Here is an 18707-nt window from a genome sequence, read left to right on the forward strand (position 1 = left end):
AGGTGGCGGTTGGACATCCAGGCAGCAATGTCGGATAAGCAGGCCGATACTTTGGCCTGGGTTTCCGCAGTGATGTCTGGTGTGGAGAGATAAAGCTGGGTGTCGTCGGCGTAAAGATGATAGTGGAAACCATGAGATGAGATCAGGGAGCCCAGGGAAGAGGTGTAGATTGAAAAGAGAAGGGGTCCAAGGACAGATCCCTGAGGAACTCCAACAGAGAGCGGGATAGGGGTGGAGGACGAACCATGAGAGTGTACTCTGAAGGTACGATGGGAGAGATAAGAGGAGAACCAGGAGAGGACAGAGCCCTGGAACCCAAAGAGAACAGTGTGTCAAGAAGTAAGTTGTGATTGACAGTGTCAAAAGCGGTGGATAGGTTGAGGAGGATGAGGATGGAGTAGTGACCTTTGGATTTGGCGAGGAACAGGTAATTGCAGACTTTAGATAGTGCTGTTTCAGTCGAGTGTAGGGGGCGAAAGCCAGATTGAAGCGGGATGGAATGAGAGGAGAGAAAATCAAGGCAACGGCTGTGAACGGCGCGTTCAAGTATCTTGGAGAGGAAGGGTAGGAGGGAAATGTGGCGGTAGTTGGAGGGACAGGTAGGGTCAAGTGATGGTTTTTTGAGGAGTGGTGTGACTACAGCATGTCTGAAGCTGTCCGGGACAGTTGCAGTGGAGAGAGAGAGAGGTTGAGGATATGACAGATGGTGGTGGTGGTGGTGGTGGTGGGGGGGGGGGGTGATAGTAGGAGAGATGGTGTTAAAGTTGGTGGGGATGGGGTCTGAGGAACAGGTGGTGCCTTTCAAGGAGGAGAGAAGATGGGCGGTTTCCTTTTCAGTGATATCAGGAAAAGAGAAGGAGGCCTGGGTGCGTTGGTTGAGGGAGTGGGTTATAGGATGAAGAGGAGGAGAAAATTTGGTGGTGAATTCGAGGTTGATCTTCTGGACCATGTCACGGAAGTAGTCAGCCAGTGATTGAGGAGAGAGTGAGGGGGGTTGGTGGGGGCGGAGGGCACTTTGAGGAGGGAGTTGAGGGTGGCGAAGAGACGACGAGGGTTAGAGCTGAGTGAATTAGTCAAATGGGTGTAATAGTCCTGTTTGGCAAGGAGTAGGGAGGACTGGAAGGAGGATAGCATGAATTTGTAGTGAATGAAATCAGTATGGGTGTGAGACTTCCTCCAGAGGCGTTCAGCCGATCGGGTGCAGGAGCGAAGGTAACGGGTGCAAGGGGTCAGCCAGGGCTGGGGATTAGTATGCCTTGTGGGACGGGAGATAATCCCTCCTTTCAGTACTCTTCTCCACCACCGCCAACTCCAGGCTCCGCCCTTTCTGCCTCGCCTCACCCCATGCTTGGAATAAACTCCCAGAGCCCATACGCCAGGCCCCCTCCCTACCATCTTCAAATCATTACTCAAAGCCCACCTCTTCAATGTCACCTTTGGCACCTAACCACTACTCCTCTACTCAGGAAATCTAGACTACCCCAACTTGACATTTCGTCCTTTAGATTGTAAGCTCCTTTGAGCAGGGACCGTCCTTCTTTGTTAATTTGTACAGCGCTGCGTAACCCTAGTAGCGCTCTAGAAATGTTAAGTAGTAGTAGTAGTAGATGGACGGTGCAAAGGTGTCTAGGGCAGAGGAGAGAGTGGCATTGTAAGTGGAGACAACCTTGTCGACAGACTCGGAGGACAAGATGGAAGGGAAGGGATCCGAGATACTAGAAGATAAGTTTATAGTTTTTACTGCGTTATAAAAAGTAACTTTCAGAAGAGTTGGTGATGATAGAGAGTGACTGTCATGGCGCTAATAGAGCCTGTGGGGCCACTGTCCAGGTTGTTTCTTGCCCATTTATTGGGCACACAGAGTGATGCAAAGTTCATGGTGCCAAACAATGAGACTAGATGACAAGAGAGGGCCAACTTACAGAGAAAATAAATGCTGTATTTCGGTTTCCTCAGTTCTTGAATGAGGTAATCCACGTTTTCCTACACCAAAGCCAGAAATAAAGCAACATTTAGTAATGGCACAGTGATTCTCAAAGGCTGTCTTCAGGAACTAAGCAACCTGAGTGTTTCATAAGGGGAATCATTTTCAGGAGAGAGGGGGGAGGCGGTTTCAGTGGATTTTATTTATTTTTATTTATTTATTTGCATTTGTATCCCACATTTTCCCACCTATTTGCGGGCTCAGTGTGGCTTACAATACATTGTGAATGATGGAAGTGCAATTGGTTGCAGTACAATTCTGAGTTACATTGTGAAGAGTTATAGAAAACAAAGTAAATACAGGGTATCATTTGGGGATGGAACAGCGGAGTATATGGGAGTACAGCTGGTTGCAGTGCGCTTATAGGTTACATTAGGAAGAATTGTAGAAGACAGAGTAAATTCGGGTTATCATTCGGGAATAATTTTGTAAATTAACCCAAGAATATTCATAAAGATCAAATTTATGTTAAAAAAGTCTGTAGTATGGTTACAATTGTGAAGAGCAGAATTGGATAAGGAATGCCTAAGAATCATGAATTCCAATCTCCATCCATCAATTATTTCCCTGTGTATTCCCCTTAAACTGGGTGATAGGGCTTTCTGTATAGTTCCATGACCTCTTAGGGGAACTAGGCTGCAAATCAAATGTCAAAACCTACAACCAAAATTTCCATCCCAGAGCTAGGGGGGGGGGGGGGCATTCAAAATGTTTTATATAACATAATAATGATACTTGTATACTGCTAACACCATCAAGTTCTGAGCATTTCACAGACCCAAGATACCAGGACATTCTATTCCTACTGTACATCGCCTTGAGTGAATTCCTTCAAAATGGCAGTAAATAAATCCTAATAAATAAATAAAAATATACCATTAATACAGGGCTCGATTAAATCCCAGGAACTGGGTTGCCATAGAGCCTAGGAATTGCAGCCTGGCACCCAGGATGTCATATGCTTGAAAGATTTTTATTCCCTCCGTTTGCAGCACTGCTTCTCTGGGCTCTTCAGATACTTGAGCCGTGTGGTGCAGGAAGTCTCGCAGTTTCAAGTCCTGTGATACTTCCTCATCTTCCTGCACTGCATGGCTCAAGTATCTGAAGAGCCTGATTGTTGTGCAAAATCCCAGAGAAGCAGTTTGAGGCAGTGCTGCAAATGAGGCAAGAACTGGTAGCTGCTATAAGACAGAGACTGGGTGAAGGCTATGGGAATAAGAGAGAGACAGACAGACTGAGTGAAGGCTGGGAGAGGTGGTATGAGAAAGAAACTGATGGGGACTCAGTCTATGGTTGTTCTGCCCCTATCTGCATGGAGGCAAGGGTGCAAGTTGTTTATATGTATATGTTGGACATTGTTTATATCAGATTGCATTGCTTGTAGCAGTTTACAGTGCTTGTGCCCTTAAGAAAGGCAGGAAGTGCCTTTGAATTACAAATCTTAGTCTTCTTGCAGTGCTCTGTAACCAAGTTTTTACCAGTTTAAAAGTATTTACAGCATCCACTCTTCAGCCAGTGCAGAAAGTTTCCACCTTACCTCTACAGTGAGAGAGAGAGAGCTGGTAGAGACAGACTCATATCTGCAGGACAGAGACTCTTGGTTCAACACTCCAGAAATGTAAGTTATTTCCTTTTGTTTGAATTTGCATTAAAGAAGATTTTGATTCAAGAGTTCAGAGTCTTCACAGTGATGTTCTATACTCGTAACTGCACGCTAATCTGCTGAGTAGAGACAGCCTATCAGGAGACAGAGCAGAACAATGGTGATAGGTGAAACAAACGCAATTGCCTCTTTGGTTCACCTACCTAGAGGGTGCTGTCATAGGCGCCCGGTAAAAGAGGCTTGGAGAGGCTAAGCCTCCCCCACTGCTGCAGCAGAATGGATCAGCTGTGGAGTCCAGCTGCTCTGAGGGGATTAAATTGTTGATTTACCTCCATCCTCACAGCAGGAGCTGCAGTGAAAGCCCTCTAGCAGTTGTAGAAATTGGTTTATGGTTTGTTTACCTTACTGCTGGGAAAGCAGGGGGGGTTGGCTGGAGGTGTCCTGGGTTGCCAGGGAAATATTTATCGAGGATGACTTCCTGACCTGCACTGAGGACAGATAGCAGCAGAACGGATACTGGGCCAGCATGATCAGAAAAAGTCACCATACAACAAAGGTAGAAAAGATCATTTTATTTTCATTATAGTGTTTGGAATATGTCCACTTTGAGAATCAGGTGCTCAACATTAAAAGTTTATATTTATTTACTTATTTATGGCATTTTATCCCACATTAAACATGAATTAGGGTGTTTTGTGGCTCTACATGAGAATTGTGATGATATGATCCCTTGTTTCATATTGTTGACGGTCTGCATTTTCCGTATGGGTGGTATATTGGTGTATTAGGTTCTGCCCAGTGTAATATTTATGGTACAGTAAGGTTCTGAGTGTGTCTTTGGACAAAGTTGTGCATAGTGTTTTGCAGTTGAGCAATTGTGGTTAGAATATGCTTTGAGCAACCACTTTATTCTTTGACATATGATACATATCTAATATCTACATTTAATAAAAGGTATTAATTGTGACATTCTTATTTATTTTTTCTGCATGTTATCAGACAATTATGGATTTAAGCTCCACCCCTGGCCCCACCCCTAACCCCACCCCCTTTAGCCTCCCCAAACAGTTGGGCCACCGACCGCCTATGGGTGCTGTAATGCAGCTGATAGCATGCTTTGGGAAGGGAGACTATTGACTTCTGCAATGATTAGCAGACTCACCATATGGAACTTATTTACTAAAGTTTCTTTGCCCACAGACACAATATAGAAGAAAAATTCCTCAGTAAATCAATTTCCAGAAGAGCTACTGCTTATCTGAGAGGGGATTCCAACCTCTCCACCCCCCCCCCCCCCCCCCAAAAAAAAAAAATGCTGGAAGGGTGGGGAAAGAGAAAGGAGAAAAGACGCTGGCTTCTAGATTTAATGAAAATTTAAAGAGGCCTGCATTAAAACATTAAAAATATATAAGAAATTTAATTAAGAATACATTTTCTAAACAATAAAGTCTTATATACTTTTAAAAACCTGATAATATTGAGACTGATCAAAGCATGCAGAAATTTATTTCCAAATCTTAGAAACTTGAAAGCCTAAATGGGAAAAAAAACAGGCATGAGAAAAATATACATATGGGCCGTACGTCGATTAGAAGTTTTAATCACACAATTGATCGTGATTACATTTTTTAATTGCACATTCCGAATGGGCACTCTCCCCTCTCCTACTTTCCCTTCCCTTCCACGGGCAACATCTCATCTCCTCCCCTCCATGGGCACCATCTCATCTCCTCCCCTCCATGGGATACTTTTGTTTCCCCTTCACTTTCCTTCCCTCCCATCTCCCTTCTTTGATTCTTCCATCCCCTATTTCCAGCATAATTCCCTCCCCCCCCCCCCCCCCCCACATCTCTCTCTTCCCTCATTCTCCCCCCCCCCCCCCCCCCCGTCTGCATCTGTCTCCTTTTTTTTCTGTTTCTTTTTTCTCCCATCACCCCTCCATGGTTCGCAACTGTCTTCTTTTCTTTTTTCTGCTTCCTCTTTCTCCTGTGCCTCCTCACCCCTGCCAAGGTCCAGATATTTCTCCTTTTTTCTGCTTCCTCTTTCTCCAGTGCCCCCCGCCGTAGTCTGCATCTTTATTTCTGTCTTCGGCAATCTAGTGGCCCCCCTCTCCTCTGCAGCTCCTTCTCCCTGCTCCTCACCGCTGAACTGAGAACAGTACTGAGGCAAACTTCCTGTTGAAAGACGCTTCGGGCAGGGTGGGAAGCAGCACTGTTTTCACTGTTGCGCAATGGTGAGGAGCAGGGAGATGGAGCCACAGAGGAGGGGGGGCGCTGGAGTGCCGTGCTGGTAGAGGGTAGAAGAGGTGCTGGCTAGTGGGGGAGGGATAATGGCATAACGTGTTAAAAAGTTTAACGCGAGTTATACATTTAACATGTTAATCGCATTATTAGCACGTTAAATGTAATATATATATTCAATGTGGTGATCCTGAAAATCTGACTGGCAAAATATGCCTTCAGGAAAGGGCTGAGAAGCATTGGATTAGGTGACATAAATAAATATGTACAATCTTCATCCCAAGACCGACAGTTTGAAAATTCAACTCAAGTGTAAAATGCACTTTTCTTGAAGGTACATGATCTCTACAGTTCCAAAAGACTAATGTTAATAGCAAAGTTTTTTTTTTATAAAGTCTAACTTTTGGCATAGACAAGTAGTGGAAACTATTGTAAAGAATAAAATTATGGAACATATAAATAAGGAAAAATTATGTTTCTTACCTGATAATTTTCTTTCCTTTAATTATACCAGACAGTCTAGTCTGTCTCCTTCCGCTGGTGGATGGATATAACCTATTGGTCTGGACTTGTCTGGTACTGATGACAAAGAAACATGGTTTAATGGGGGCCAGAGTCAGCATGGTTTCAGCTAAGGGAAGTCTTGCCTCACCAATTTGCTTCATTTCCTTGAAGGCGTGAATAAACATGTGGCTAAAGGTGAGCCGGTTGATGTAGTGTAACTACATTTTCAGAAAGCTTTTGACAAAGTTCCTCACAAGAGACTCCTGAGAAAATTAAAGAGTCATGGGATATGGAATTGGATACTGGATTAGGAATTGGACAGAAAACAGAGGGTAAGGTTAAATGGCCATTTTTCTCAGTGGAGGAGGGTGAACAGTGGAGTGCCGCAGGGATCTGCTCTGGGACCGGTGCTATTTAACACATTTATAAACGATATGGAAATTGGAATGAGTGAGGTGATTAAATTTCCAGATGACACCAAACTATTCAAGGTTGTTAGCACATGCGGCCTGTGAAAAATTGCAGAAGACCTTAGGAAACTGGAAGACTGGGCATCCAAATGGCAGATAAAATTTAATGTAGACAAATGAAAAGTGATGCATATTGGGAAGAATAATCTGAATCATAGTTACCTGTTGCTAGGGTCCACCTTGGTGGTCAGAATGCAAGAAAAAGATCTAGGTGTTTGTAGACAATATGCCGAAATTTCTTGCCTAGTGTGCGGCAGCAGCCAAAAAAAGCAAACAGGATGTTAGGAATTATTAGGAAAGGAATGGTAAATAAGACCGAAAATACTATAATGCCTTTCTATATCGCTCCATGGTGCGTCCACACCTTGAGTATTGCATTCAGTTCTGGTCGCCGTATCTCAAAACAAATATAGCAGAATTAGAAAAGGTTCAACGAAGAGCGACTAAAATGATAAAGGGGATGGAACTCCTCTCATATGAGGAAAGGCTAAAGAGGTTAGGGCTCTTCAGCTTGGAACAGAGACAGCAGGGGACATATGACTGAGGTCTACAAAATCCTGAATGGTTTAGAACATGTAGAAGTGAATCAATTTTTTACTCTTTCAAAAAGTACAAAGACAAGGTGACACTCAATGAAGTTGCAGAGATATACATTAAAACAAATAGGAGGAAATATTTTCACTCAACGAATAGTTAAGCTCTGGAACTCTTTGTCAGAGGATGTAGTAACAGCGGTTAGCGTATCTGGGTTTAAAAAAAAGGTTTGGACAAGTTCCTAGAGGAAAAGTCCATAGTATGCTATTGAGACAGACATGGGGAAGCCACTGCTTGCCCTGGGATTGGTTGCATGGAATCTTGTTATTTTTTGGGTTTCTTGCCTCTGTTAGAAACAGGAGACTGGGCTAGATGGACCATTAGTCTGACCCAGTATGGCTATTCTTATGTTTTTATGTAAGTAATGCAAATATATCAAGCACATGAAAACAGTGTAGGAAGGGCACTCCATTTAACAAAAACATTAGCATTCCCAATCTATAAGCAGCTACCAAATATTTTCAGTTCACACTCATCATAACCTCTAATCCATAAAAATTTGAAACCTGCCTCATATCCAATCACACCCCTTCAGGCATAAACACAAGTTTTCTAGGTTAGCAATATGTTTTTAAATAGTACCTTTGTGGGTCTCAGGAAACATATGGCTTTCAAATGCTTCATGGTCTCTCTGTTCAAGGAATCGATGCGCTCAAAGAGGTACACTTCCTTCTGCAGGATTTCTGACTGCGTATACACCATACTCACTATACTTGTCTGAAAACAAAGTTATTAGATACATAATGACAAAAGAATAAGAAATAGCCAAACTCAAACAAATTACAGCCTTGACTGGTCTTGTGAAGGATAATCGAATCTTATATAATAGTACTCACTATGAACCTGGCTGCCTGTGTCCGTAACTTTGGGCTCCGAAGCCCCAGCTGACGTCACTGGACATGATCAAGTTGGAATTTGTTTGTTTGCGTGCGTCTGAACTGATTCCAATTTTATCATTCCTCCACGCTGCACTATACTATAAAAAGGAGCCTAATTATAATAGTGCATGGTTGGAAGGCGGGAGTGCACATGGGCAGGACTATAATATATGTATGTGTTTTTGCAGTTTAGGTAAGAGCATATACACTAGCTCCATAGCTATAGTTTGCCTGCATACTTCTGTAAAGAGCATCATACTGGCAGTGTAAGGAGGGGCACCAATTGTGCATTAGGCACTATAACATTTGGGGAGAGTGCACTGCGCCTCCATGCCCATCCCAAACTGCCTATGACCTGCTCTATAGCTGGTTAAGTGCTTGTACCTAAAGTATAGGTACATATTTTAGCTGTCACGCTAAGCACCAACTTTCCACACCATTATATATCTGCCTCGACTGTCAGCCCAGGATAGAAGTGGGAGGGACCAGCAGCAAAGCAGACACATCAAAGGTGAAACAAGACAAAGACTTGGACAGTCGCGTTCCCGTGGCTGCTCCTGCAGCTTTCCTCCCAGTAGTTGACAGGGTGCTCGAAAAGAATCACTAAGAGGAGGAAAAAATAGGCAAACAAATGGCATTTTCTAATCTAGGTTTGCCAGACTAAGGCCCCACCTTCCCCCTTCACTCTGACTCTGCTGTATGCGTGGGCAAAAGCACTGAGCCCTCCCTTCTCACCGTCTCTTTGTCCATCAGCAACACTTTCATGCCCGGCCCACTGTCCTCGATCATCTTGGCCACATACTGTTTCACTGCCAGCAACACGTTCATGGTGATCAGCGTTCGGCGCTTCCCAGAATATACAGCAGGCCTTTCACTGGCGACCCGGAGGGGGGCGGAGCCTCCAGATTTGTATCAACTTCTGGCCAGGAAAGTAAATACGAGTGACTGCTGCTGACCTAATCCCCTCGCAGCCGCACTGCAGTGGGCGGGGCGTGCGCACTGTCTGCTGGGAAATGTAGTTAGCGGGCAGCAGAGCGCGCGCACTCGCATACTTTTGAATTTGTTGCCGTTGAACGCAGAATTTACTTAGATTTGGCCGCAGGGAGGGTGGTGACGCTGCTGGATCTGGTAAAGTGCTTCTTTCTGCAGCTAGAACGACTGCTTTTTTATTATTAAATAACATTTGGAGTGTTAGATATCTTTATATCGATATACGGGATTGGAGAAATCACGGTCGAACTAAGAGTCCTTTAGTATTGCCACTTACCCAGCTCAGCTGAAGAGGGATGTCAACTTTAGCCTCACTGTACCCATGACCTTGTATTAGTGGTCTTCACTTTGGTCCTAGGATAGTTGAGGCCAGCCAACAAATGTTTCAACCTGAGTCTATAGTTGGTGAATGGCAATGATGTTATCCCCCCCCAAATATCACACATAATCTGCTTACCTTGTGCCACCAGTCTCTCTCACACAGTCCCCCAATCTTGTGCTACCAGTCTATCTCCCCACACCCACATTTCTTGTACCAAACAATCTTTCAAACAGCAAGTGGTTAAAGGTTTAAAAGTTCCACAAAAAATGTGTAGATTACCAACACTTCAGAGGTGATGGGGGAGGAGTGCCTAAATCCTGGCACAGGTACAGTGTGCGAAAGGGGGGGGGGGGGGGCACGGCAAAGGCAGCTGTGGAAGCCTAGTATAGTGCTTGGACAAGCAGGTGGAAGAGTATTCTAATATGCAACAGGAGGAGCAGTATATACTCTGAGACTTGTGGCAGTGTGATTGTTAAACTGATTGAAGGGCGGCCTGAACAAGGAAACTTTTACCACATTGTATATAAAGAAATCTTACACATGTAAACAACAATTATATTCAGAATACAACCGTGGAAACACTAATGGCAGGAACTCATTACATTGCTAGCACCCGTTTCATTGCGTTAAGAAACTGGTCTTTTTTAGTAGTAGTTGAATATTTGCTGGAAAACTATATTATTAAGTGGCACCAACATTACAGTTCTGAAATCTGATTAGAAATGAATAAAGAACGTGTAACCTAATGATGGTAATTGTTTCTTCTTTGTACAATTCCTCCCAGAAATGCCGTTATTGGAAACTCAGGGTAAGCACATTCCTTTCATGTGGTTAGCAGATTTTTAGTGTTCATTTGTTTCCATTTTCCTTAAATGACCATGTACAGATAAACTGTCTGCTAAATGCTGAGCTTTTTGAAATGCACCTACTATTTTTTGTATGGGTTTTGTTGTTGTTGTTTCCCATAGAAAATGATGAACAGATATTTGAGAAAAATGACATCTGTTTGGAAGTCCTGTGAGTAACAAAAAGCTACTCTATTTCCTTGCTTGATTGATCCTTTGCATGTCTGCAAATCCCTTTCCCCTCAGAATATGGTATATTATTTTTTGCTTCACCAAATTAAAAAAGCTTGCTAAAACAATGTTTACATTTCTATATTTGTAGTCAAAACAAGGAGAAGAGGCAAAAGCTTGTAGATGAAATTTATGCGTTTTTAGACAGCAGTAAGTCTGTAAGTAGTGCATGAAACATTTACTATAGTATGTTGCTGTATTGGACTGTGTGTATATGCCACTATAAATTAGTAGAACAGTATGATAATAAGTAATTGGGTTGTTTTTTTTCTTTTTGGCATGTTGTCTAGTTTTGTGTATTCCAGTGAATGGCTAATTATACTTCCAGCTAGAGCTGGCTTTCACTGAATTGCCCCCAGCATGCAATAGAGGTCACAGATAATTATTAGCCTACTACTGGTGATCTTCTCTCATGTGTTTTCTTTATTTTCTTATGTTTCACCTTTAACTGAAAAGTATTGAGGGAGCTGCTTCTGTCAGGTAGAGGCTGCTGGATCTAAAAGCTGCTTGACTGCTAGATTTATCCATTCAATTTTGATAAACCTCATTTTCTAGGACCTCTCTTAAGTAGAGGAGTGTGGTAGCCGTGTTAGTCCACTCTTAAGGTTATCAATAGAAACCAAACAAAATAAAACATGGAAAAGAAAATAAGATGATACCTTTTTTATTGGACATAACTTAATACATTTCTTGATTAGCTTTCGAAGGTTGCCCTTCTTCGTCAGATCGGAAGTAAGCAAATGTGCTAGCTGACAGTGTATATAAGTGAAAACATTCAAGCATTACTATGACAGTCTGATGGGGTGGGAGGATGGGGGTGGGTCGGAGGTATGCATGGGGACATCAAAGCATATCATTGATATTCTAACAGGATGGGTGTGGATAGGTGAGGGGTGGGGTGATCAACAGAGACATACAGCTTTATGGTTTATAATGGGCTAGGAATCCCAGATCCTTGTTAAGTCCTTTCTGTTGGGTGTTAAAATATTCAATCATTCTGACTTCAAAGGTCTTACGTTCTTGTATGGTTTTAAAGTTACCTTTCAGGATTCTCACTGTGAAGTCACTGGTACAGTGTCCTGGTTCTTTAAAATGTTTTTTTTTTTTTTTATTTTTTATTTATAATTTTATAAATTTAACAAGGTAATCCTTGCTAGAAACACAGACAAATGATATGTACATCACAACATTCTCATCCAATATTTGCCGATGATTAATAAATATGAAAAACTGACAAAGGAAAACAAATTTTGCAGTGGACAAGAAGTTTGTGCATTTAAAAATGAAGAAAATAATTAACCTTCCTTAGACCTCAAATAGGGGGGGGGAGTGATGGAATCAGAGAAGTTAACAAAAATAAAAATCAACATTGTTACAGGTAAAGGCTGCTTACTCCAGGATATAAATCATTTCAACTGTTTCGCCTCTAGGAATGATTCTAGTTGTTCGGGTGAAAAGAAAGTATATTTAGTCTGACCTAATTTAACCACACATTTTGCTGGATATGCCAAGAAAAAAGAACCTCCAGTATCAATTGTTCTTTGTTTCAAATTAAGAAAAGCTTTTCTTTTTTGTTGTGTCTGTTTAGTCACGTCTGGAAAGATCCAGACCTTAGAACCACAAAATTGAGCCTTAACATTACGAAAATACAATCTTAGTATATTATTATAATCTTGTTCAAAGACAAGAGAAATCAATAATGTGGCTCTATCAAGTATTGTTTCAGAAGATTGTTCCAAAATGTCAGAGATGTCTTGAAAGTCTGGAATAATATTTTCTGTTCCTCGTATCTCCCCTTTTGGTTTAGGGATGAAGTAAATTTTATTCAGCGGAGGAATAGCTTCTAGGGGAATTTTGAGGATCTCATTTAGATATCTTCTGAATGTTTCTATCGGCGATAACCCTGAAACTTTAGGAAAATTTAACAGACGGAGGTTAAGCCGTCTGTTATAGTTCTCTAATTGTTCAATTTTTCGTCTTATGTCCATATTATCTTTGATAAACATTGTCTTTGGTTCTTTAAAATGTTGACCAACAGGTGTGGGAGCCCTACTGGCACCAGTATTGTTCATGTGATGTCTATTTAAATTGAATCTTGTCTTAAGCATCTGGCCTGTTTCTCCAATATAGCATCCTTCGTTTCATTTTTTACAATGAATGATATATACCACATTGGAAGATTTTTTTTTGTTTGTTTGTTTCATTTGTACCCCACGCTTTCCCACTCATGGCAGGCTCAATGCGGCTTACATGGGGCAATGGAGGGTTAAGTGACTTGCCCAGAGTCACAAGGAGCTGCCTGTGCCTGAAGTGGGAATCGAACTCCGTTCCCCAGGACCAAAGTCCACCACCCTAACCACTAGGCCACTCCTCCACTCCACTCCACTGAGCAAGTGAAAGATCCCTTTATGTTGAATATCTTTCCTTTGTGGATGACTTTGGGGTCCTGTGAAATATTTTGGCATAGTTTGCAACTGGATAAATTACAGGGAAGTGTGCCCTTCTGTTCCTTTTCAGTCAGTGATGGAAGTTTACTTCTGATTAGCTTGTGTTTTAAGTTGGGTGGCTGGTACTGTAAGGCCAGTACTGGTGGGGATGGGAATATCTCTTTACTACTACTACTATTTAGCATTTCTATAGCGCTACAAGGCATACGCAGCGCTGCACAAACATAGAAGAAAGACAGTCCCTGCTCAAAGAGCTTACAATCTAATAGACAAAAAATAAATAAAGTAAGCAAATCAAATCAATTAATGTGAACGGGAAGGAAGAGAGGAGGGTAGGTGGAGGCGAGTGGTTACGAGTCAAAAGCAATGTTAAAGAGGTGGGCTTTCAGTCTAGATTTAAAGGTGGCCAAGGATGGGGCAAGACGTAGGGGCTCAGGAAGTTTATTCCAGGCGTAGGGTGCAGCGAGACAGAAGGCGCGAAGTCTGGAGTTGGCAGTAGTGGAGAAGGGAACAGATAAGAAGGATTTATCCATGGAGCGGAGTGCACGGGAAGGGGTGTAGGGAAGGACGAGTGTGGAGAGATACTGGGGAGCAGCAGAGTGAATACATTTATAGGTTAGTAGAAGAAGTTTGAACAGGATGCGAAAACGGATAGGGAGCCAGTGAAGGGTCTTGAGGAGAGGAGTAGTATGAGTAAAGCGACCCTGGCGGAAGATGAGACGGGCAGCAGAGTTTTGAACCGACTGGAGAGGGGAGAGGTGACTAAGTGGGAGGCCAGCAAGAAGCAGATTGCAGTAGTCTAAACGAGAGGTGACAAGGGTGTGGATGAGGGTTTTGGTAGAGTGCTCGGAAAGAAAGGGGCGGATTTTACGGATGTTGTAAAGAAAGAAACGACAGGTCTTGGCGGTCTGCTGGATATGAGCAGAGAAGGAGAGAGAAGAGTCAAAGATGACCCCAAGGTTTCGAGCTGAGGAGACAGGGAGAATGAGAGAGCCATCAACAGAAATAGAAAACGGGGGGAGCGGGGAGGTGGGTTTGGGGGGGAAAATGAGAAGCTCGATTTTGGTCATATTTAATTTCAGGTGGCGTTGAGACATCCAGGCAGCAATGTCAGACAAGCACGCTGAAACTTTGGTTTGGATGCAAGGTGAGATATCAGGGGTAGAAAGGTAGATTTGGGAGTCATCAGCATAGAGATGGTAGGAAAAGCCATGGGATGAGATTAATGAACCAAGGGAAGAAGTGTAGATAGAAAAGAGGAGGGGACCAAGAACAGAACCCTAAGGTACGCCGACAGGCAGAGGGATAGAAGTAGAAGAGGATCCACCAGAGTGAACACTAAAGGTGCGGAGGGAGAGGTAGGAAGAGAACCAGGAAAGGACAGAGCCATGGAATCCAAGTGAGGACAGGGTATCGAGAAGTATGCTGTGATCGACAGTGTCAAAAGCAGCGGAAAGATCAAGAAGAATGAGGATGGAATATTGACCTCTGGATTTAGCCAGTAATAGGTCATTGGAGACTTTAGTAAGCGCAGTTTCGGTTGAGTGGAGAGGGCGAAAACCAGATTGTAATGGGTCAAGAATAGCATGTGAGGAGAGAAAATCAAGGCAGCGGCGGTGAACAGCACGCTCAAGTAATTTGGAGAGAAAAGGAAGGAGGGAGATGGGTCGGTAATTAGAGGGACAAGTAGGGTCAAGTGAAGGCTTCTTAAGGAGAGGTGTGACCACAGCATGTTTAAAGGCAGCAGGGACAGTCGCAGTGGAAAGTGAGAGGTTGAGAATGTGACAGATAAAAGGAATAAGAGTAGGAGAGATGGCATTAAGAAGGTGGGTGGGAATGGGATCAGAGGAACAGGTGGTACATTTTGAGGAAGAAAGGAGAAGTGTAGTTTCCTCAATAGTAACTTCAGGAAAGGAGGAAAGGGAATGAGGGGAAGGAGAGAGAGGGGAACGGACCAGTGGAGGGAGAGCTGGTGAGGTAGAGAAAGCAAGGTTTATCTTTTGAACCTTGTTGTGAAAGAGTTCAGCAAGGGTCTGAGGAGATAATGAAGGGGGAGTTGGGGGAGGGGGCACCTTGAGGAGAGAGTTCAATGTGGTGAAGAGAAGTCGAGGATTAGAGCCAAGAGAGTTGGTCAGTTGGATATAATAATCCTGTTTGGCACGTTAAAGAGCAGATTGGAAGGAGGTCAGCATGAACTTAAAGTGTAAGAAGTCAGCAAGGGCCCGAGATTTCCGCCAGAGGCGTTCGGTGGAGCGGGTACAGGAACGTAGGTAGCGGATATTAGAAGTCAGCCAAGGTTGGGGTTTTGTACGCCTTACAGGGCGGGTCATCAAAGGTGCAAGAGTGTCTAAGGCAGAGGATAGAGTATTGTTGTAAGAAGAAACAGCCTCGTTGACAGACGTGCATGGTGCCACAGTAGAGAGGAGGTTTGAAACATGGGAGGATAGAGATGAAGGGTCAATATCGTGAAGATTCCTAGATAAATTAGATAGGATAGGACGGGACTGGGAGGGAGGGGATTTAAGTGTGAAAGTTATAAGATGGTGATCAGAGGAGGGATGATCAGAGGCAAGGAAACTAGAAGGTGAACAGTTGGAGGAGAAGATGAGATCAAGACAGTGACCATTTTGATGAGTGGGGGAGGTGGAGCATAGTTGGAGATTAAAGGACGACGTTAAAGCGAGTAACTTGGAAATATAAGAGTTGGAAGGATCATTAGCAGGAATATTAAAGTCACCAAGGATGAGAGAGGGGGAGGAAGGATCATGGAAGAAGGCAAGCCAGGCGTCAGTAATTCATCCTCCTGGAGTATAGGTTGTAGATCTCTTATGATTTTCCTCAGTTTTTCCAGCTCTGGATTGTATGTCACTACAAGGGGGATTCTGTCTGTGGATTTTTTCTCCTTGTACTGTAGCAGATTCTCCCTGGGTGTTTTGAGGGAGGAGGCAATATTCTTGGAGATTATTTTGGGGTTGTAGCCTTTGTGTTTGAAGGATGCAGTCAGGCTTTTAAGGTGTCTGTCTCTGTCCCCTGGGTCAGAGCAGATACGGTGGTATCTTGTGGCTTGGCTGTAAATGATGGATCTTTTTGTATGTGAAGGATGGAAGCTGGAGTTGTGGAGGTAGCTGCATCTGTCTGTGGGTTTCTTGTATATAGATGTTTGTATACAGCCATCACTGATTGAAACCGTGGTGTCCAAAAAATTGACTTTTTCTGGGGAGTAGTCAATTTTGAATCTGATTGTAGGATGGTATGTATTGAAGGCAGAATAAAATTGTTTAAGAGTTTCTTCACCCTCCGTCCAAATCATAAAAATGTCATCGATGTACCGGTAGTATTTTAGAGGTTTGGTCTGGTGTGTATTCAGAAATGTCTCTTCCAGCTCAGCCATAAAAAGGTTGGCATATTGGGGTGCTGTCCTGGTGCCCATCGCAGTATTCCTAGGACCTCTCTGAAACTCTTTATCCCTATGAACTCTTGCTGTTTATTCTGCAGGGACTGTGGATATTTTAGAAGTAGTTCAAAGTTGTATAATCATTGATTCTTTAACTCTACAATTCTAACTTATTAGATCCAGGAAACTGAAGCTTTAAGGACAGAAAATAGGAAATTAAAAAATGCGGTAAGTAATATCTTTTGTCTTGTTATCTTAATATTTTATACCTTTTGGATTGCACTCGTTGCAGTTTTAGAGTTAGAGTTCATGCAGTGTATTCTGGTTCACCTTCATATTTTAGGATTGAAAAATTCAGGCTTCTTAAATCACAAATAAAAGGAAAATGAATTTCTCTAGTACTGTTCCCCTGATCACAATCAAAATATCAGTGCATTTCTGCCTCAAGAGTGTTGGTTAATAAGTCTGTTTAGGATTTGATTTTCTGGTTTTCTGTGTTGTTCATACAGAAATTGTAATTTCTTTTATATATACTGCTGTATTTCATGGGCAGTAAATAAATGAAAATAACTAAGGGGCCCTTTTATTAAGCCATGCTAAAAAGTGGTTGGGGGTATTTTAGCGATGTGGTAAAATAGCTATACGCTAATTTCCCATTTAACACTGAAGCCCTTACCACCCCCTATTTACTAGGTGTTAAGGGCTTCCGTGCTAATCCTGTAGTAATGCTGGCACACGCCAATGCCCACGTGCTGTTTAGCACAGGGCACACCTACTCCCCGCCCACAAGCATGCCCCCACACTAAAAAATTAAGGTCCCTGTTTACTAAGCTGCACTGTAGGCGCACTAGCATTTTTAGTGCGCACTAACGCTAGAGACACCCATATATTCCTATGGGTGTCTCTAACATTAGTGTGCACTAAACACGCTAGCGCACCTTAATAAACTGGACCCTAAAAGTATTTTTTAGCACATGATCACACACCTTTTGACGCACTACCATGGAATGCCTCAGCATGTTCCAAGGCGACGCTTTTTGCCGTGTGGTAGACATATGCTAGTGCTTACTACCGCTTAGTAAAAGGGCCCCTAAATGTGATTGGCTTTGCTGTGCTAATAATTTCCCACCTTTTTTTTCTTGTTTTTCAAATAGAACTCGAGGCTTCGTTATAAAACAAAAGGTAAATGAATTTATACAAAGCCAAATATTTCTCTGTTTCATTATGGGGTCTTTTTACTAAGCTGTGCTAAGAAATGGGCTTAGCACATCCTTACATGGGACTTTCCTACATGCTAGGAAAGTTAATTTCTGGACATGCGCTAATGTTAGCAGAGCACTTGCTAGCTGATTAGCGTGGTTATACCCATTTCCCGAGGACAAGCAGGCCATAATTCTCACAAGTAGGTAACCTGACTACCGGACTGGGCAACGCGGGTCATGTTACTCGCTTGTGAGAATATAAGGCTTCTGTCCTCACAGAATACCTGCTACAGGTAAGTATCTTTGCTTTCTCCACCCATGACATGCCCACTCAAAAAAAATTTCAGAAAAGCAGACCAGAGGTATTCTCACATGTGTGTGATGTCATCCGACAGAGCCTGCTGCCTAGCACGTATAGCTCTAAGAAAATTCTGGCAGTGCCCCACTGTGTATGCGCAAGTGCCCCCTTACCATTTTTTGAGACCTTTCGTTCCAGAAATTGATTCATGTTTCAATCATTTTTATTCAAAACTTAAGAAGAAAAGTTAACATCATCATGTATGAACGTCTGATATTTCCCCCCATATGGCTAAACTAACACATAGTACTTCTACCCCAACAATTAGGACTTAACCTTCCCTCCCATTCCCTTCCCACCCCCCCCCCCCTCCCCTTTGTTTCCCTTGCTATGGCATCAAATGAACATAATAACGCCGGGTACAGGGCAATATCTAGAAGTTTAACAGTCTATTCATATGTCAGAGATTCATCACACATGATCAACCTGTTAGAAACTTTTGATGGAGACCTTGAAGATGTAATTATGGTTACTTTGGATATAGAAGCTCTCTATACTAATATTCCACAGTTGGAAGCTTTGATAGTGATTGAAAATATGCTTAAGAAAATAACTCACAAAAGACGTATTTCTAACCAGTTCATTTTTGCTTTGGCTACTATAGCTCTTACAAAGAACTATTTTGGTAGGGTCGCCAAGAGAGCG

The 18707-nt window shown here is 42.8% G+C and overlaps 1 protein-coding gene across 3 annotated transcripts in view; it reads right to left on the reverse strand.

Annotated features, from left to right (window-relative positions):
• The window catches only part of VPS45 (vacuolar protein sorting 45 homolog), an 86986-nt gene extending 77776 nt beyond the window's left edge, over nucleotides 1-9210 (reverse strand). For 2 of the 3 annotated variants that reach the window (XM_030186965.1, XM_030186964.1), the window contains exons 1-3: nucleotides 9009-9209; nucleotides 7978-8112; nucleotides 1923-1983 (exon numbers count right to left, since the gene is read on the reverse strand). In XM_030186965.1, the coding sequence (XP_030042825.1) occupies nucleotides 1923-1983; nucleotides 7978-8112; nucleotides 9009-9101 (289 nt within the window). In that variant the 5' untranslated portion in view covers nucleotides 9102-9209. Of the gene's footprint in view, nucleotides 1-1922; nucleotides 1984-7977; nucleotides 8113-9008 lie in introns of all 3 variants that reach the window. The other variant, XM_030186966.1, reaches the window with a different exon arrangement.
• Between the last annotated feature and the right edge of the window lie 9497 nt (nucleotides 9211-18707).

Source organism: Microcaecilia unicolor, chromosome 14 (assembly GCF_901765095.1).
Source record: "Microcaecilia unicolor chromosome 14, aMicUni1.1, whole genome shotgun sequence".
NCBI lineage: Eukaryota > Metazoa > Chordata > Amphibia > Gymnophiona > Siphonopidae > Microcaecilia > Microcaecilia unicolor.